Source organism: Pistacia vera, unplaced genomic scaffold (genome assembly GCF_008641045.1).
Source record: "Pistacia vera cultivar Batoury unplaced genomic scaffold, PisVer_v2 Contig483, whole genome shotgun sequence".
NCBI lineage: Eukaryota > Viridiplantae > Streptophyta > Magnoliopsida > Sapindales > Anacardiaceae > Pistacia > Pistacia vera.
Genome location: NW_022196316.1, coordinates 1,280,741 through 1,300,863, shown reverse-complemented (window position 1 = coordinate 1,300,863; position 20,123 = coordinate 1,280,741). Strand labels below are relative to the sequence as shown.

Sequence of the window (20,123 nt, the reverse complement as noted above, 5' to 3'; positions counted from 1 at the left end):
ATATTGGTTCCTTTACATGCACGCTTGATTCCCCACTAATAATCTCTAAATCCAGGACACGTGGATTATTCCTATAGCTAATTCTTATTGTTCTTTTCCCTACTAATGTTCTTTCTCCACTTCTTTAGATACATATTAGTAATTGGTGGTCTATCAACTTCGAACCTATAAATTTTGTTTGGTCTTTGATTCATGGTTTGGTCCCAAATCTGAAACTTTTTCTTTTCTTGGAAGCCAAGGGAATTCGAACCTGAGATTTTACGCCTTAACCATCCACCCTAGCGCTCGTCCTATCTCTTGAACTACACAAAGGTGGGTCTAAATGCGTAACTTGCTCCTATAAAAATGTAGGGTTAAACGTAACTTTTTCAGTTTGTAGCTTGAAGTTAAAATAAATCTGTTTAAAAAAAAATATGGTTATTGTAAGAGTTGAAAAGTTTTTAAGTTTTCGTATTGTAGATAAATATGTATATGTGTGATTAGTCTCTTGTGGATTGAGAGGGAAATTTGCATGGCCACATGTTGTATTATTAATGAGATGAGAAAAATGAAATTCACACGAATCACGCCCTCAAACGACAGGATAAAAACTTGGCACAAAAAAAAAAGAAAAAAAAAGACAAGTATATGGTCGGTTAGCTTAAGTTGGGATCTTTCTTGGGAACAGAATTAATGTATCTCGTAGCCATGTATCGCATGTTGATTGTTGTTTTGTATGATATTATACTATTGAGCTTTACGAAGTCAATGGTCTATTTCAATAGAAGTGGGAACAAAATTTTCCATGAGTAAAGATGCCCAAAATTTCCACTCTCCTTCCTCGCAACTCTGTCCACAAATCTCTACTTTCTTTTCTTAAGTTTTTTTGACCAATTTCAGCAGCCCTTTCCCACTTCTGTCTGTCTCTTCACTCACCACTATAAATTCATACCTCTGCTTCCTTCTCAATCTCACACCTTTCAATAGCTTTTTATAACTAAACACATTTCTCCTACTTTTCCCTCGTCTTAAATTCAGTGTCAAATTCTGGCAATGGCCACCAATGAGATTGCCCCAACTCTTCAAAAACACAGTAACAACCCCATTTGTCTATCAGAAAATTCTGATGTTTCAACCCCACTACATTGGAAGAAGGCTGCTGAGGCCCTCCAATGTTCCCATTTTGACCAAGTTCATCAAATGGTGTCACAGTTTTCCCAGGCTCAAACTGTTGATATCCAGGGCACAACTCTCACTGTTGCTGAGGTTACCGCCATTGCACGTAGAAATGAAGTGAAAGTTAACCTTGATGAGACTGTTGCTCGTGACCGAGTGGCGAAAAGTGCCAATTGGGTTGCTGAAAACATCTCTCGCGGGACTGATACATATGGTGTTACGACTGGTTTTGGTGCCACTTCACATAGACGCACCAACAAAACTGCTGATCTTCAAACGGAGCTTATTCGTTTCCTGAATGCTGGAGTAATTGGTAAAGAAAATCTTCCTTCCAGTTATGCAAAGGCGGGAATGCTTGTCCGTGTAAACACTCTCATGCAGGGCTATTCGGGCATACGTTGGGAGATACTTGAAGCAATGGCCAAGCTTATGAACAAAAATTTGATCCCTAAACTGCCTCTAAGAGGAACTATTACTGCTTCAGGTGATCTTGTGCCATTGTCTTATATCGCTGGGTTGATAACAGGTCGCCATAATTCCAAGGTGGTTACTCCCGAAGGTGAGGAGATAACAGCCATTGAAGCGTTGAAGAGAGCTGGAATTCCAGCTCCTTTTGAGCTGCAAGCAAAGGAAGGTTTAGCTCTTGTCAATGGAACAGCCGTTGGTTCAGCTGTGGCTGCAACAGTTTGTTTTGATGCCAACATTTTGGCTCTCCTTTCAGAAGTTCTTTCTGCTTTGTTCTGTGAAGTCATGCATGGCAAGCCAGAGTTCACGGACCCTCTAACTCACGAGCTCAAGCACCATCCTGGTCAAATTGAATCAGCTGCTATAATGAAGCACCTGTTAGATGAAAGTGACTACATGAAAGAAGCAAAAATTCGCAACGAAAAAGATCCACTTACAAGGCCTAAACAGGACCGATATGCACTGAGAACCTCTCCACAATGGCTTGGTCCACAGATTGAAGTCATTCGTATGGCAACTCATTCAATTGAAAGGGAAATCAATTCCGTGAATGACAACCCTTTGATTGATGTTTCTCGGAATCTTGCTCTCCATGGTGGGAATTTTCAAGGTACACCTATTGGTGTTTCTATGGACAATCTCAGGATTGCCATTGCAGCAATGGGAAAGCTCATGTTTGCTCAGTTCTCTGAACTTGTTTGTGATTACTACAACAATGGTTTGCCTTCTAATTTGAGTGGTGGACCTAATCCTAGCCTGGACTATGGATTCAAAGGCGCGGAGATAGCCATGGCTGCTTATTGTTCAGAGCTTCAGTACCTGGCAAATCCTGTTACAACACATGTTCAAAGCGCTGAACAACACAACCAAGATGTGAACTCTCTTGGTTTGATTTCAGCTAGAAAAAGTGCAGAAGCTATTGAGATACTAAAACTTATGTCTGCAACTTTCATGGTGGCTCTTTGCCAGGCAATTGATTTGAGGCATTTGGAAGAGAACATGAGACAAGTTGTGAAACAAACCGTCAGCCAGGTTATAAAGAGGACCCTTTACATAGCTGAAGATGGATCACTACTTGACTCTCGTTTTTCAGAGAAAGAACTCTTGCAGGTTGTTGAACACCAACCGGTATTCTCCTATCTTGACGATCCCACCAACCCTCATTATGCCTTTTTGCCAAAGGTACAAGAAGTACTCGTTGCAAAAGCACTTCCAGATTCTAAAGCTAATGAAAATGGCTATTCCATATTCAAGCGAATCCCGGTATTCATGGAGGAACTGAAAGCAAGACTAGAAGAAGAGATTTCAAAAGCAAGGGAGAGGTTTGGTAATGGAGATGTTTCAATAGCAAACAGGATTAAGAAATGCAGGACATATGCTATATATAGGTTTGTGAGAGAAGAAGTGGGAACTGAAATTCTCAGTGGCGCCAAAAAGGTGAGTCCAGGAGAGGATATTGAGAAGGTTTATGAAGCCATCAATGAAGGGAAACTGGGAGATGTTCTCATCAATTGCTTGAGCAATCGGAAGACAAACAATGTAGTCCCACTGCAATTATAAATGTATTTGTAGAGAAGAATAAGATAATAGGGTCTCTGTTTCTGTTCATTTTACATTACAACTTTAATTTTCTTGCAATAAAAAACTCCGAAATTCACTTGCAATTGCCATTGTTTATTGTTATTATAATAATAATCTGATCCTGATCTTGGAACTTTGGTCTGCCGGGCAGTTAGTCCATCAAAGATGTGGATTAATGTGTTTGTTGACTGACTATATGTGGAATCAACAGAGGAGAATATCCGGAAGGCTTGACATTAGAGTCGTGACAGAGAAAAGATAAAATGATAATTAGCAGGAAATAGAGATGGAGGTTGTCACTACCATTTGATAGTCAATAACAGTCTGTTCACTGAAACTTCTCTCTGATTGTGAAAGAAATTGATGAATAAGCTTCCTTCATACGCAATTGATCAGATATTTCTCCAAGTATAAATTATAGGATAGAGATTTATATAAATATATATACTTATACAGTATAACTCATACGATTAAAATCATATTCAATTATTGTAATCACTGCTTGAACCTTGTGGTAAACAAAATTCCCTTCGTTTGCAACAAAAAGGACAAGAAAAAGGGCAAGGGCTATGGAATTTGAAATTTTCTGCAACTCCAGACTTCTTGCAGGCAAACAGTAAATGATTCTTAACAAAGCATAAGTTACAAAGGTGGTGGGCATAATTACAAAACATATAAATGTACAAAACAGAAATGAAGATACACAGAAACTATTCGTATTTTACCTTGTATTGCATGGACAAATTATTGCTTGATCATTTTCCTCGAGTAAATACAAGAAAAACACCACAAGCTGAACTCATCTTGTCTAATGAGTGCATTGCTTTAACAACTCCCATTTCATGGTAAGACTATAAGACCTCACCGTTTAAAATATAATCACTCAGTTCAACAACTTCACTATCGGCATGGAACCATCTTCATGAAAATGGCTAAACCTGTTTCATGCAGGTTCCAGCTGACACTCATATGCATGTGCACGTCACTGCAACCTTATAGTTTCATTTGGAAAAATAACATTGGGATTCCGTATATGTGGATTGAGTGCTGCCAATTCCTTCCATTTAGCCCCAGTACCATGAATACGAGATGAAATGCTCCACAAAGTATCACCAGGCTGCACCTTGGCTGTCGGAGGGGCTGAAGATTTTGAAACAGTCTTTGACTTCATAAATGGATGCTTATTGTTCTTTCCCATTCCATTGGCAAGCAACCAGCGAGACCCTGATTGTTGTTGGGTTTTCGTGCCCCAAAGCTTCTTCTTTTCAGGCTCTGTCTTCAGACCTGCAACATGGACTTCAGTGATTCGAAACTGCGGAATGCCTTCCTCTTCAGCAGCTTTTTCTTCTTTTGTCTCCTTCTTTGCTTCCTTCCCCGTTGACTCAGACTCATCATCCTCTTCACTGTTATTCCTCACCTCCGGGACCTTGCAATATATCTTTGGCTTTGGTGGTACAAAAACTCTTTCCACCTGAATAAGAGAAAGCATTGGTGCACCAACTGGTTCATAATTTCTCAGAGGATCACGAAGTTGCACCATCAGTGCTACTGTGAAGTTATTTCCCAACAAACCATACTTCCTCCCAGATCCTTTCCCCCGCCTTCTCTCCCCCTTTGACCCTCCACGAATCAAGTCCAGGGAAGTAGCATGATGGGCAGCAAGTATTTTTGAAGTCCGCTCACTGATTTGGTCTTCATCATAAATTTCACCAGAATCCAACCTCATCCATTCATCAAGAGTTAGTGAAAGACCCATTAATCCATCTACTTCTTCACAATTGTCTTTTATATCCAACAATTGCAATCCACCAGTTCCTTCCAAACCAAGTGACCCAGTCATGTGGACCCCCTTGCCCTGGAGGGCCGAAATTTCCCCAATAGATCGTGCATTGATGTTTGAAGGTGCATCTTCATCTGACATGCCAGATTGTATTCTCAACCCCTCCATTGAAAGTGCTTCAATCTTATCCATAGCCAAAGGAGCAAGATCTTCTAAGGATACATATTCCGAACAAATTTCATTGCCTGCTGAAGTTGAACTAAGCTTACTAGGCCTGGATCCGGATGATCTTCCATCCACTCTCTTCTGCACATCTGAAAAGTCTTGCCGAACCTCTGATTCGTGATGCAATATGTACTGGCTGTGCCAAGGAACAAATAAAAATGTTATAAATAAGAAAAAGGAAAAAAAGCTTATTTACCAAAATAATTTTGAGAAAAAGAGCGTATTTTTTTTTAACTCTGCAAGGAAGTGCTAACAAACCTCTCAAGTCCCTCTAGAGTTGGTGCAGCTTCCCATGCCACTTGCTGCATTGTCTTCCCAGTTATATCTTCCAAAGGCATTAATTTATTCGCCTGCATTGAGAGCTTTTCAATTCCAACAGATGCCAGTCGCTGCAGTATCTCCATTACACCAGATCCCATATCCGCAGGTACCACAACAGGACTAGAGACCTGCATGATCAAGCTCCCGCCACTTTTAGCATTGCTGAACAGTGAAGGATTCATAGACCTCAAAAATCCTCCATTCTTTGTCTGAAGAAATGGACCCATTCCTTCTCCAAGCGGAGGCAATTGGAATGGCTCTTCCGAAGGCAAATCAATAGGACTCCCAAACCCACTAGAGCTTTCATTTGGAGAACTTTGAAAAGCCTTTTCATTCAGCCCCCACTCACGCATTAAGGCTTCTGTCTCCAAATCTTCCAACATCGCGGCCTTCCTTTTGCTATTTAAATCCTGAGTTGACATCCAATGCTCCTCCTCAGCAGCTTGAACTACAGACAGAGGTTCAAAATCCTCAGACAAAATCCCACTCTCAGATACAGTTGGAGCATCATAGACAAATTCTGCTTGGTCCTCATCACCTATACCAAAATCAAATAAAGAATAACCACCAGCTAGGGCATCCTTCTCAAATTGCCTTAGCAAGCGCTCTCTTGGAGAATCTGGCTCACTCTCAGAACTCAAGCCAAATGGACTGTACTCAATCCCCAGCTTGTCAAAGAACTCAGTTGCCACAGATGCAGTAACATCATCCAAGCTACGTGACCTCCCCAACCCAATCACATTATGATCATTATTAATTTCCATGTGATTCTCTGGCCGTTCAGGAGAATCTGCAGCTTCTAACACCACATTAGACACACTGATCAAAGCTGACTCCAAGTCTTTCATCAATGATTCTTTGGAGTATACATCATCCTCTTTGCAACTGCAATAAGAACCCACAACGTCATCCATGTCACTGACGTTGTTCCCATCCTGGGAAAGCTTTCCCTCTTTAAAAGCTGGTGCAGAAGTGTCAACTTCACCAACTTCAGGACCTTTTAAGGTAGAATTAAAAGCAGTTTTCACAGTAAGTTCCGGAGATTTTACATGTTCCTCTGACAAAAATTCTATCCCTTGCTCAATTACAGAGAACTCGTTGTCTTCACATTGATTATCAACATTTTCTTTTCCAGAGACAGACATTACATATGAGTGCGGTTTGATAGGCTCAAGATGACCAGCAGCCGAATCAAGTTCAGGTCTATGATCAATTGATGAATCCAACTTTTCTTCATCGAATTTTTTATACAGCATCTGGACTGAACTGGCAAGCTCTGACCTTGATGTTGGCAAAACTTCATGCAGATCTTTGATGTCCTCCGTGGATTGAGTTGAGGAACGAGATAGCTGAGTAACTCTACCAGGAATGCTTCCACTCTGCTGCATTGTGCTCTTGACATCATGTACACCAAATTTAGTAATCGGCTTTATCATACCCAAGTTATTCCGCTTCACATTCGCCAGCTCATGGACACTCTTATTACTTCCATTAGGAATTGCATTATCCCCAATAACCATATACCCAAAACTAACATTCATTGTAGCACCTTTAGCCTTCCCCGATAACTTGAAACTAGTAGTCCACTTCCCAGAGCTCTTCTCATCCTCCAATTCTTCCAATGTAAGAGGAAGCAACCTTGTGAGGTCAACCCGATGCTTCCCCAGATCTAGTTCTGGTGCTCCAAACACAGAAGCATAGAGCAAAAAATGCTTTGCCTCATACTTTGCCGAATGATGAGGTCCATTCCTACTGCCATAAACTGAGCAAGTGTGTGTCAATTTCTCTTCAAACTCAACCTTTCCATCAAGAACCTTAGCTGGACGGGTCTCCAAACCCTCATCCCGCCTCTTCCAGTGCACAAGAAGACTAACATCATTAAAACTCTGAGGCAAACCTTCAATAGAATGGACTTGGAGAGAGAAACAACAATTAAACCTACGATTTTTAACACTAGAGAAGGCCTTTAATGGCTTCCAGTTCCAAATGGACTTCTTGTCCTTGATAGATGGATCCTTATTATTGTATTTTAACTTCCCTTTGGCATCAAGCAAAGGGGCTTTCCCAGCTGATTTGGACCGGTTATTGGTAATAGAACTCGAGCTTTTTACAGGATTTTTCTCTAAATAAAGAGCTTTGCTTATAGCTTCAATCTCATTTAACAACTTCAAACTATTTGTCCCCTCGCCTATCTTCTTCCGAGCTCCAGCCTTTGACAACATCGTCTTTATTTCCAAACAAACTAAAACTACAATCAGATTAAATAGAATCCATTACTATAACTTATTAAGATTCTCACAAAGCTATATCATTTCGATTCACCAAGTAAATACAATTTATACAATTGATAATATATATATATATAATCCATTTTAAAATTTAAAAAAAAAAATACCTGATTGAGCTTGCAGAGAATCGAAATTTATTGACAAAAAACCCTAAACTAATCAATCATAGACATCGTCCCTCTTCCAATTTAAGGGGGGGAAAAAAGCATTTTGATTGGTTTAAGAAAGAATTAAAAAAAAATAAGTGAAAGTAGAAGCTGAAAAGATACAGAAGAGTGAGCGAGAGAAAGGGAGAGGGAGAGATAGAGAGGTTTCTTACAGAAAGAGTTACGGTGTCTAAGGCAATGGTGTCTTTCTGTCTCTAAAATGCCGCTGCCCTCTTCCCGTTTTAAACCAACTACTTAACATTATCGTTTCTTTATACATATCATATGGGAGATTATTTAAAATACCCTTAAAGTTTTTAAATTTATTTTTAGATGACAATTTTTGCACGTTTTATTAAATAGACCCTCAAAATTTCAAAATTGTATCATAGTCTCATTGATATCCCTTCTCTCTAACTTCATTATGTTTTCGTCTGTGATATATGAGTAAAATCGTAACTTTGGTCTTATAAGATGGTGTTAGGTTAAAATGGTAACTTTGGTCTTATAAAAATGTGATTTGTAAATGTAACAACAATGTGATGGGATTAGGGCAAAGAAGGGGTATTTATCAGTGGCGGATCCAATGAATAACGAGTCCCACTCAATTTTTAAAAAATTTCAGATTTTATATTTATTTAAATTTTACCTCTACAGAATTTTGAGATTTTGAAAACAGAACGACCCTTACGGTAAGTTTGGATTTTGTTTTTGTAAAATCCCGTTTTTAATCTTAATATATATATTTCATTTTTTTTGTGATTTTTATTTTTATGCAAGGGGATCTGTTGGTTTTTAAAAGTTTTATTAGGAGTGAAAATGAAAGGAATAAGAACTGTTGGGTTTGCATGTAATTAAGGGGAGAAATCTGAGTATTTTTACAATAAAGCTGATGTGGCAGGGTCATGGTGAGAATAAAAGAATTTTGGAGCAGTTTCATAATTCAAAAAAGCTGTTTTATACGTATATAAATTGGGCTGTTCACCCAAAATGAAGAAGAAGAGAGAAAAACTCATAAGGAAGAAAGGAAAAGGAAAAAGAGAAGAGAGGGAAGAATAGGTTTGGCCAATTTTATCCATTTAATTTTTCTGCACTTGAGTTGATGGTACTTGAGAACCAGGCTGAGACTGTGTTATTGACATGCGTTCTTGTGATGAATTTGCTAAGTTATAAGGAATTGATGATTTAGTTAAGAATTTAGTTCGGTTTAAAAAAGACATTTTGTATCTGTTGGTGTATAAGCTTGTGAAAGTTGCATTGGTTTTACTAGTTGCGACTGCGACCATTGAAAGGGCTTTTTCTGTAATAAATCTTGTGAAAAGTCGGTTACGCAATCGAATGAGAGATCAATGGATAAATGATTGTTTGGTCACTTATATTGAGAAATATGTATTTAATACAATTGACGATCAGATGATTATCAAATGTTTTTAAAATATAAAAACTCGTCGAAGACAATTGTAGAAAAATTGTTTTATGTTTACAAAAATTGTGTTTCTTGAAAATATTTATTTGTATTTTATAACTTTTTGTTGAAGCTCATCATAATGAAAAAAAAAAAAAGCATGGTTATGATTGGTTTTAATTTTTTTTTTTTTTGTTTATTTTTTGCTCCTATAAAGTGAAATTCCTAGATTCGCCACTGGTATCTATGATACCGTTTTAAAACTTTGAGGGTTCATTTGATAATGCAAAAGGGTATCCATAAACGGTTTCCAAACTTTGAAGGTCCATTTAGTAAAAAATGTGAAAATTATCATTGAAAGATACATTTGAAGACCTTGAGGTAGACTATGATAATCTCCTCATATTATACATAGTATTTAATTTGTTGCCCTTTATGTTTCCCAAATTTCCTTTCCTTATTTCTAACTTATTTATAACCCAATGACCAATACTCTCCACATTCTTTTTTTGTTTTGTTTTGTTTTTTTTCATTTTTCTGCTCATATCTATGTAACAATATTTAATTATCATCTTTAACAACTAATTCAAGGTTATTATAATACAAAATTTCGACAAAAATTGGTGATATAAATTCTTGGCAGTTTAAGTCAATGTAATCCAATGTATTCAAAAATAGCTAGGGTAAGTTATTGTTGATGTTAACTCAATAACTTATAAGCAATTGACTTATATTAACATACAATTTAAATTTTTGTCACAAATTTATTTAGAATAGCTTGACCGTAATTTCCTATAGTGGTTATATGTTGTAAAGAGAGAAACCACATGGTCTTGATTAAAAAAAAAAAAAAAAACTAATAATAATCTAAAATTTATTTATTCATGATCTATCTCTTCTACATTAGTTTATGGCTATAAAATTATTCATGTTTAATAAAATTTAGCAATGATCAAGGTTTTTTTTTTAAAGAAAAAATATTGTGTTTTTATACAAGTTTAATAGTATTTAAGTAAGATTTCTTTTTATCCTTTTCTCTTTCTGTTTTAACTAATCTATTTTATTACGGAGTTTTTTCCAGTAAAAGTATTATAATATTAATTAATTTTCACAATAGCATGTTGAAAATAACCAAAAAAAAAAAAAAAAAAAAAAGGCGCACAGATTAATAGCTTGTCCGATATGGCAAGATCTAATGGCATTAGTGTTTACCATAATTCAAAAAATAGTTAAAGGAGAATAGAAGCAACCTATAGGGCATTAATTGAATATGTAAAAACTGATAGCACATGATGTATTATGACAAGAGATGTGGCCCCAATTTAATAACGTCAAATATGATTTGGGTCTCTCTTATAGCGTCGTTAATTATTACGCATTTAGCTGTCCCATTTTGTTCTCTAGAAATACTCAGCTTGCATGTAACGAGGGCAAAGCCCAAACTACTTATTATATATATATATAATATATATATATATATATATATATATATATATATATGATCTCCTATAATTATTAAGAAAAGATACAGTTATCGAAGTTTATACACCGAATTCATGCACCAAATGATATGATAAAATCCTGACCGTTGATTAATTTTAACTTAATATTAATCAACGGTCAGGATTTTATCACATTATTCGATGCATGAATTCGGTGTATAACCTTCAGTGACTGTAACATTACTTATAATTATTAGATTAAGTGACATGTAGAATTATACTATAACACACTTCATACTTGTATCTATATTTCAATTTATGGCCAAAAATAACTGAAGCACTTTTATTTAATATTGATATTTCTTTAAATAAAAAAGGGGGTTGAGTAGTGAGTTGTATTAAGTTGAGATATCCTTACATAATAATGTGTATTTTTAGTTTTAACTTGAACGAGATATTTTCCTTTATTATTGGACTCATTTATTTGTTTTACATTTGCTTATTCTGAAATAATAAATTTAACTGAATAATTGTATTACCTCTCACCTGAAAATTTGAAATTCTTTTGGGGGTGTTTGGTTGGGGGTTATATGGGATTATTGGGATAATGTTATTTTATATTACTTGATTACCATGTTTGATTGTCAAGTAATATAAGATACCGGTAATCTTTAAATACCAATAGTGGTTACTATTGGTAATATGGGAGGTAATCTGATTACCTCTATTTTCTTAGGTATTCTGAGATTACCAGGGTTATCATTTTATCCTTTATTAATAAATTTTTTTGACAATAATACCCCTACTTTAAAACAAATTTACATTAATATCCTATTTCAATTTTACTCTTGTTTAATTAAAATTTTGGACAATAATGCCCTTATATTTAAAATAATTTACAGACCACCACTGCCACCACCACCGACAGTGAGCCAACCACCATGGGCCGCCGCCGAAAAATCATTGGAGTCCCCAAAAAAGAACGAGATTTGGTGGGAGACTCCGGGAGGCTTCGATATGGCCGTTTCCGGCCAAATTGATGGCCGAAAACAGCCATATCGGAGCCTCTTCGTCACGGTGAGGTACTCACGGGTACTTTCGGAGATTTTCGACAGTGGTTTGCGGTGGTGGTAGGAGGTGGGGGTGATTTCGTTATAAATTAAAGTTTTATATAAGCGAGAGTGTTTTAGCTAAATCTGAAATATTGGGGGTTAAAAGAAATTATTTAAAGATTAATAATAAAAATAATCTTATATTAATATTTAAAAGGAGGACAATTTAGTAATTTAAATAACATACCCACCAATTTATTCTTCATAACCAAACATATTAATATAACATACCCACTAACTAACCAAACATATTTTTTTAAAGATTTCAAAAAATCTTTCAAAGTAATCTATCTTTTTAGTAATCTAATATTTTCAGTAATCTAATATTTCTGTACCAAACGCCTCCTTTAGGATATTCTCTTCCCTCCCTAGATAATCACGTGTGGAGGAGAGCTCTAAGTTTCACGACTTCCAAAAGGCGATGCTGCACCAGATGCTTCCAAGCACTAACCTAGATGTCGATGTCAATGTCAATGTCATCCCATCACATTTATTTTTAAAATATGCTGAAATACTTTTCCCTCCACAAAATTGCTTCCAAACCAGGATTTTACACAATTATCACCTCCCAATTATTTCTAAATCCGTACAAATTCATCTTCCATCTACATCTCTTATGAATTATCACCTCCTCTAATATCCACAGCAATTCAGATTTTACACAATTCCCCTTTATCTCTAACTCCATCTTTCATCTTCAACCCCACAATCATACAAAAATAGGTCGAACGACTTATACATACTCAAGATTTATCGTAACGATAAGTTAGTACTCAAAAGATTTTGAAACAATAAATAGATACCTTTCGTCATGTTCTGTTAGTGATTTCTGTTTATTAATAGTGAAAAGACTAAAATACCCTTGAAAGTTTCAATTTTAGTTTTTTATAAATTTAAAAATTTCTAAAAAACTCCCTAGGTTTGCTAATTTAATTAAACACCCCCATATATAAAAAATTTGTTAAATGACAAAAACACCCCCATCACCCGCAGTGCCAGATTTCGGCCACTATCGCCGGAAATCTGGCCGAAAAATTGCGTTACGACACAAAACCCGTCGGATCTATGTCGTAACGTGTCGATTGCCTTTTCCGGCCAGATCCGCCATGGATTTGGCCGGAAAAGGCCATATTGGTCACGAAGCAGCAGCCAGATCTGGCCTTTTTCGGCCAGATCCGTGGCTGATCTGGCCGTCGACGCCGCATATGGAGTTTTGCGGCGTCGACGACCAGATCTAGCGTAGATCTGGCCTTTCCGGCCAGATGCCACAGGATCTGGCCGAGAAAAGGCCAGATCGACGCGTTATGACACAGATCGATGGGTTTGTGTGTAACGCAACTTTTCGGCCAGATTCCGGGCCGGAATCTGGCACTGCAGGTGGCAGAGATGTTTTTGTTATTTTATAAAAATTTTATATATTAGGGTATTTAGTTAAATTTGTAAACTTAAAGGATTTTTTAGAAATTTTTAAATTTATAAAAAACAAATTAAAATTCAAGGGCATTTTAGTGTTTTCACTATTAATAAATAAAAATCACTAACAGAACATGACGAAAGGTATCTATTGTCGTTTAAAACCTTTAAATACCAACTTATCTTTACGATAATCTTGGGTATGTGTAAGTCGTTCTCCCTACAAAAATAATGATCCTTTTACCATTAACTTTAACCTTGGATTTGAAAAATGGATGGAACGCTGATAGTTTCAAAAACAGACGTGAGAAAATGTCGATTTCGCCAAACCTAAGCTGAAAAATTGGATTTCGACCTTTTTAAAAATTTTAAATATTATATTGGGGGTCGTCGACATTGGCCCACACTCAATATTCAAACTGACGCGCCAGTCATATTATTTGGCAGGTGCCATAATTTCCATAAAATATAAAATGACCCCAACTTTTACTAGAACAAACTTGAAAGCTTCCGACTGAAGTCTAAACACGTTTGTTTAAAAGATGCTTTTCTTAACAAACAAACAAAAAGAAAAAGGGGATCATTTATGAAACCGTTGAATGTGAAGATTTCGGTAGAAAGGTATCTTCTTAAAAGGAGCCGCCCGTCACTGTATGACAGCCATTAAAATAAAAAATAATAGATATAATTCATAGAATTTAAACTTTTTATAGATTGGATAACCCATAACTTGATTCGTAAAAATAATCCATTCTTAAAATTGGGTTGAATTGGATAGGGTTTCATGTAGATTAGGTAATATAAATCTACATTTTTTGACATCCCTATTTAAGGGGAAAAAAAAATGAAAATTGTCGAGAAAAAAATGAGTTATCATGGAATAAATTTAAAAAAAAAATATTTTGTATAAATAAAGACTTAAAAATTTAATTCCAATAGAAATATCTTAAATTTGAGGTTAGCACTTTTAAACCATGAAATTGTATGATGGGGCTATGACAAATTTAGGAGCATTCTTCCCACACTGCTAATGCACAGGGCTGCTCTTAAAGCAATGATCGTCAAATTTATCTGATTATTTAATATAAGCGTTTTAAAACGTGGAAAAGCCTGACCCATTTTTTTTATTCTTTTGTTGGGCCTACATAAAATATGTTCCCTCGGCCCTCGGGTTACATTCTAGAGGGCAGAGTTTAGGCTTTAGATTACCAAATCCTGACAGTAATAATACAATACCGTAGGAACCAAGAAAAAGCTCAAATTAGTTTAATTCTTAAGAAGTTTCCATATATATAACAAAATATAAATGATAGAATGAATATACAAAATTAACTTATTAATTGATACGTCATTTATTGAGTAATACCCCGTCACATTATAAAGATTTTATTTAATGAAATGTAAGAATTTGTAAGTGTAATGTTATTAATCATTTAAACTGCTTCCAGAAAAAAAAAAAAAAAAGGAATAGGTAAAGTTATTGGTTTTGATTTTGAATAATGATGAATGGAGAGTTTCAGTGATAGGAAAATGTGCTTTCCTGTGAAGTTTATAAATGCATCATACTATTGCTCCTTCAGGCGCGGGAAACCTAAGTAGGGATAGCTCCCTACGGTGCCGATTTTATCGGTTGAAATCAAGTTCTATTAAATCATGCCACGTGGAAAAAAATCAACACAATGATTTGGCAACTTCATTTTCCTTTTCAGAAAAAGATACAGAGGGAACGGTCCACACGTTATCTTCTTACGTGGCAACACGTGACTACTTAGGGAAACAAAGAGTGACAGCTCAGCCATGACGGACCTCCTCAGAACTTCTAGAGACTGACATGTGTATCCAATTTTCAACAACTCTACCACTCCTGTTCTGACAATTGTCCTTTCAAATACAGTCGGTGACATCGTCAATGACATGATTGACCTTATCAATTTGATTAATTGGACGGTTAGGATTGATAAGCGTGATTTAATAATTAAATGGCAAAGATCTGAAAGGGGGATAAAGTTGTGGTTAAGAATGTGGATGAAGCAAATGATTTTGATTAGTGTTTAATTAACAATTAAATATACGATAATACAAAAGGCAGATCTTTGTCTAATATTGGCTCTTCCAACTGTCACAGTGAATATATTTTTATTAATAAAAAATTCAAACGAATAATGTTTTCGGTTTCAGCTTATCAAAGTAGGATAATCGCCGACTCAAATAAAGTAGTCCTCATTCTTGATAACCACAGACGCGGCAGGTGATATGCGTAATACTGATACCCAAAAGCAATTCTAAAAAAATTCAGATAACCGCCGATTACAATCGGAAATGTTTAATTATTGACCAAAAATTTGGTTAAACTGTGGAAGCAGAAGGTTATACGCACGCACATCAACCACCACCTTTCTCTATCATTTAGATTCATCTTATTTCTCTTTCTCCTTCCTTCTATATAGATTATACTTATACTCTTTGCATAGCGGAGGAGAAATATAAAAATGGCCAACAACGAAGAGCTTTGGGAGGAGATGAACGAGAACGAGGATTCATTTGGAATGGTGAAGCAGAGGTTCAAGGATCGATCTCAGGTATTGTTCAATCTTGAGTTTTTGGTTTGTTTTTTGTGTTTATTGATTAATTTTTATGGATCTGGTGTTTTTTTTTTTTTTGTCTCTTTGTAGAAAGTTGTTCAAACAAAGGAGATGATGTCGAAAAGGGCAGTTCAGACGAAGGAGATTTTGTCTAAACAGGCCGTTAAGATCGCTAAACAAGCAGAGGAACATGAAAGATTTATTAATAAGGTTTTTAACTCTGTTTTTGATTGGATTGATGTTACTTGGATCATTGAATTTGAACTTTCAATTTCGTTTGTTTGTAATTTTGTAGGTGACACATCTTCTGGGAGTTCTTGGGTTCGGGGGTTTTTGTTTCCTGCTCGGAGCAAGTGAGTAATATATTTTAATACATTACAAAAATTGAAAGTCTTGGTAGCTTTACTGATTTTTTTTATTTTTTTTTGGGTTAATTAATGGATTGGCAGGGCCCCAAGATATTCCTTATGTATATTGTTTCTTCTATGTCACCTTTGTTCCTCTTCGGTGGATTTATTATCGGTATAAGAAATGGCACTACTACCTTCTGGTAAATCTCTACCTCTGCGTTGCTGTATTGTTGTTTATTTTATGCTTGCTACGAATTTAATTACTTAAAAGCATAAATTATTTTTAGTATCTTGTCTGTTTCTTGTTTCTTTTGGGTAGATACTATTGGGAATTTGAATATTTTAGAGCTGGTTGATGTGGTTTAGCCTTGTTCAATGTTTACTGTTGATATTAGTAGGAAAGAGGAGTGGCATTATTCAAGTTTGAACGGTTTTGCAAAGATGAGTAGACCTAAATAGATTGGGGTAAAGTTGGTTGAGAGAATTTTAGTGTCTAGTTGTAGTTTGTTTTAGAAGATGTTATCATTGATACAACTCTTTCTAGTAGAATATTTGATCATTGATACTACTCTTTCTAGTAGAATATTTGATCATTGATACAACTCTTGTAGTGGATTTAAAATGGCTGAGAGTTGGAAGAAGAGCTAAGTTGAGTTTTAACTTTTAACATCATGGATTCCTTTCTAATGATATCTCACCTTGAGAAAGAAAACTGTTCTTTCGGAGAATAAGATAGAATAATATGAAGGGAGTATATTCAGAATTAGGTAAGCCAAAGATTTTGCAGTGGCCAATATCTTAATACAGCAAGATGTTCAATCCATATTGATATAGAACAACGTCGACATGCTATTTCTGATATGTAAAATGAAGGCATGGACTCTGGTGCAGCATTTTTTATTTCCAAATTTGATTCCAGGACTGGGGATGGATATTTCTTTTTATGAGATTTTTAAAACATTTACTTGTTTATTTATTGAAGTTTTCACTATGTCATGTATAGATGAACAATGAGAAGATTGAGATAATTTTTTTTTTCTTTTTTTTTTTATGCCAGGATTTTTGCTATTATGCCAATACAATCTTCTTGGTTAATCTTCTTCTCTACCCAAGAAATGAAAAGTTTTTCATGGTTTGCTTCTCATTTGCTGAGGTAAACTAAAATTCTCGTGTCACAGTTCTATCCAAGAAATGAAAAGCTTTTGAAATGACGAATGTTTTGCTTTGTTTCCTTTTTGCACCCTCTGGATGCTGCTGCAGGGGCCTTTAGCATGGGCATTGATTGTTTGGCGTTGTAGCTTGGTTTTCAATTCTGTTGACAAAAGTGTGAGTGTCCTAATACATCTTTTGCCTGGTGAGTTGGACTTTCTTTGCTTCTGTATCACTCTTTTTAAAGCGCACATTTTAAATGTGTAACCTTCTTTATTTATTTTTTTTTTTTGGGTGAAAATGAATAAGCAGGGCGTAAGGCTAACATTTTTAAGTCTACTTCTGAAAAACAAACTGTGCATGTATTATATTCCTAGTATGCACTGGATACAAAGAACAATAACTGTGGCAAGTCTGAGGCCATGATTGCCATCCAATTTAACAAGTTTTGACTCAATAATGCCTTTTGCCTTTTGCCTTTTATTTATTCATAAATCAGAATTTGTGTCCTATATGTCCATTTTTATTCTATCAATTCTTTTATTTAAAGCAAATTTACCATTATACTTTAGTTAAAAGTTCAATGTTAGGCTTGGTTTATCTCAGGTTCTGATTTCCTTCAACGAAAGGTGCTATGAGCCTATGATAGGCAATTCTCAATCAAGTAACAAAACAAAATGCAACCGAATCTGTCATTATTGAATTGCAAATTTATAATTTGACTTGGAGTTTTCTGTTTTAAAACCTTATTAAGTAGGAAGAACCTGATTCTAGGTTTATTTATTTGTGCACTCAACAGCAGACTGAATCTGCCTAGAAGGGAGGCTAAGTTTGTGTTCTGATTTATAATTTTGGCGATGAATTTTCACATTTCTAATGCAATATCTTCCTTTTCAGGGTTAGTGTTTTTCACCATTCGATGGTGGAATCCAGAAACCTTTGCTGCCATGCGTCCGGAAGGAGCATCTCAAAGAGTGTCATGGCCTTATGTGGAAGATAAATCCTACCTTTTCACTTGGCTGTTTTGGGTTCCCTTAGCTGCTTACACCCTCTGGCAAGTTCTTTATTTTCTCATTGTTAATGTCCTCCGTCGACAGAGGCTTTTACGAGATCCTGAAGTCATGACCTCATACAGGTTCCCGATTCTTTTTGAACTCTCTGATTTATCAACTCATATGGTTATAGCTTGTGTTACAAGGAATTTTTTGTTTAAACTTGTTTGATTAATTTTTATGTCATTCTAATAGTTACTTCTTGGTTTGGTAGGGAACTGTCCAAAAAGGCACGGAAAGCAAACAATGTCTGGTGGCGTTTAAGTGGTTTGCTTGGGGATCAGAATCGCATGTTCATGTACATTGCTTTTCAAGCTATATTTACCGTGGCAACCATGGCACTCACTGTCCCCATCTTCTTGTCATATAGATTGCATGTAGTTTTCCAGATTCTCAAGGTTTCTGCATCTGTATGGAATGGAGGAAGTTTTTTGCTAGAAGTGATGCCAAGGCAGGTGATTCTGAAGGAGAAGAAAAAAACAGAGATGCAACCGTTACAATCTGATCAGCTTGATCAATCCCCAATTGCGACGGAAACTACTATGGAAGCTGATGATTCTACAGAGATGGAAAATACCATGAAAGCTGATGATTCTGCAGAGATGGAAAAAACAATGCAAACCGAAAATTTTATACAGACTTAGTTACAACTGATATGCACTAATAGTCTTTGATAGTCCTAATAGATTTTGATACTTGCAGGTTTTCTGTGTTTTTTTGGTTCTTTTTGCTTTTTGCTTTTGTTTTTAGGGTGGAATGGGGGACAGTGGAGAAGGTTTCAAGAGATGAGCTGCTACAACTGCAATTGAGAAAGAAACTATAATAATTGTTCTGTTTAGTTGGGTCCTGACCTGATCTGGAACATATGAATTTGTATATTCGTTTGTTGTATGCCTACAACAAACTTAGATTTTGTAGAATTATGTTCATAATCTGATATCTGATGTTTTTTAAGAAATGATTTAATGTTTTCTGTTTTGGTGGTTCTATAACAAATTTTAAATTAATATTATCCGACGGCTGAACCCACTTCTCTTACACACTGAACTCAGATAAGGAAATTCAGTTCCTTGAAAGGCGAAACAACCAATCTATTACAACATTGGTTTAGAATGAATATTTTTTCATAATCTTAACGTGATAGTTTATAATTGGATGAGTGGCGAGCAAATACGACTTATTTGTAAACTAATTAATTGTGAGTTATCATGTTAGATTATGAGATAAAGTTTATAATTTGTAAGTATAATATTATCCTTAATTTGTAGATATCGCAATACTCTCTTTGTAAACCATCAGAATTGATCAATTTGTCAAGCAAAAATTCTATCATAACCAATGATTTGGATATTTGATACGTGCAGGCTATTGTATAAAGTTTAACTATTATTATAATAAAGCATGTTTATCTACTCTCCGTATATAATAATACTATACCAATATAATGAAATGATTTTTTAGATAATAGAGTTAATTACACAACAAACCTTCCCTAGGTTTCAATTTTTCAGAGACTTGTAGAAGAGATAATTAGGTTAATACAGACACCCCGCTCCATTAACTTCTGTTAGGATTCCACTGAATGAAAAGTTCCTTTACAATCCCTAAAACATAAAAACATGAATTGCCCCCACCAAATAGTCAAATACCCTTGACG

General features: G+C 35.6%; 3 protein-coding genes across 5 annotated transcripts; 2 read left to right on the top strand and 1 right to left on the bottom strand.

Moving 5' to 3' along the window:
* The first annotated feature begins 932 nt into the window (after positions 1-932).
* Positions 933-3,290, top strand: LOC116146747 (phenylalanine ammonia-lyase-like). Its single transcript, XM_031432177.1, has one exon. It carries the CDS (start codon positions 1,033-1,035, stop codon positions 3,178-3,180), a length of 2,148 nt encoding a protein of 715 aa, XP_031288037.1. The 5' UTR covers positions 933-1,032; the 3' UTR covers positions 3,181-3,290.
* Positions 3,291-3,716: 426 nt separating this feature from the next.
* LOC116146741 (protein PLASTID MOVEMENT IMPAIRED 1-RELATED 1) lies at positions 3,717-8,213 on the bottom strand. 3 transcript variants are annotated; one of them, XM_031432170.1, is made up of 3 exons: positions 8,135-8,213; positions 5,465-7,775; positions 4,184-5,342 (listed from the first exon to the last, which is right to left on the bottom strand). In XM_031432170.1, the coding sequence occupies exons 2-3, from the start codon at positions 7,747-7,749 to the stop codon at positions 4,184-4,186; spliced, it is 3,444 nt and encodes a 1,147-aa protein (XP_031288030.1). In that variant the 5' UTR covers positions 7,750-7,775; positions 8,135-8,213. The 3 variants fall into 3 exon arrangements, with proteins under 3 accessions (XP_031288031.1, XP_031288030.1, XP_031288029.1); XM_031432169.1 differs by having other exon boundaries at positions 7,923-8,197; XM_031432171.1 differs by lacking the exon at positions 8,135-8,213 and having other exon boundaries at positions 3,717-5,342; positions 5,465-7,749.
* A 7,245-nt stretch (positions 8,214-15,458) lies between these two features.
* LOC116146773 (uncharacterized membrane protein C776.05) lies at positions 15,459-19,271 on the top strand. Its single transcript, XM_031432214.1, has 8 exons — positions 15,459-15,912; positions 16,006-16,125; positions 16,211-16,268; positions 16,365-16,465; positions 17,323-17,418; positions 17,526-17,619; positions 18,312-18,549; positions 18,681-19,271. The coding sequence occupies exons 1-8, from the start codon at positions 15,823-15,825 to the stop codon at positions 19,108-19,110; spliced, it is 1,227 nt and encodes a 408-aa protein (XP_031288074.1). The 5' UTR covers positions 15,459-15,822; the 3' UTR covers positions 19,111-19,271.
* Positions 19,272-20,123: the final 852 nt, after the last annotated feature.

What these genes read in the sequence shown, in the direction of transcription:
- LOC116146741 (XM_031432170.1), bottom strand. Translation starts at nt 7,749, where the DNA reads ATGTTGTCAAAGGCTGGAGCTCGGAAGAAGATAGGCGAGGGGACAAAT. An exon ending in ACTCTAGAGGGACTTGAGAG is followed by an intron (nt 5,343 to 5,464) that starts GTTTGTTAGCAC and finishes TCCTTGGCACAG; the next exon opens with CCAGTACATATTGCATCACG.
- LOC116146773 (XM_031432214.1), top strand. Translation starts at nt 15,823, where the DNA reads ATGGCCAACAACGAAGAGCTTTGGGAGGAGATGAACGAGAACGAGGAT. An exon ending in TTGTTTCCTGCTCGGAGCAA is followed by an intron (nt 16,269 to 16,364) that starts GTGAGTAATATA and finishes ATGGATTGGCAG; the next exon opens with GGCCCCAAGATATTCCTTAT. An exon ending in AATGGCACTACTACCTTCTG is followed by an intron (nt 16,466 to 17,322) that starts GTAAATCTCTAC and finishes TTTTTATGCCAG; the next exon opens with GATTTTTGCTATTATGCCAA.
- LOC116146747 (XM_031432177.1), top strand. Translation starts at nt 1,033, where the DNA reads ATGGCCACCAATGAGATTGCCCCAACTCTTCAAAAACACAGTAACAAC.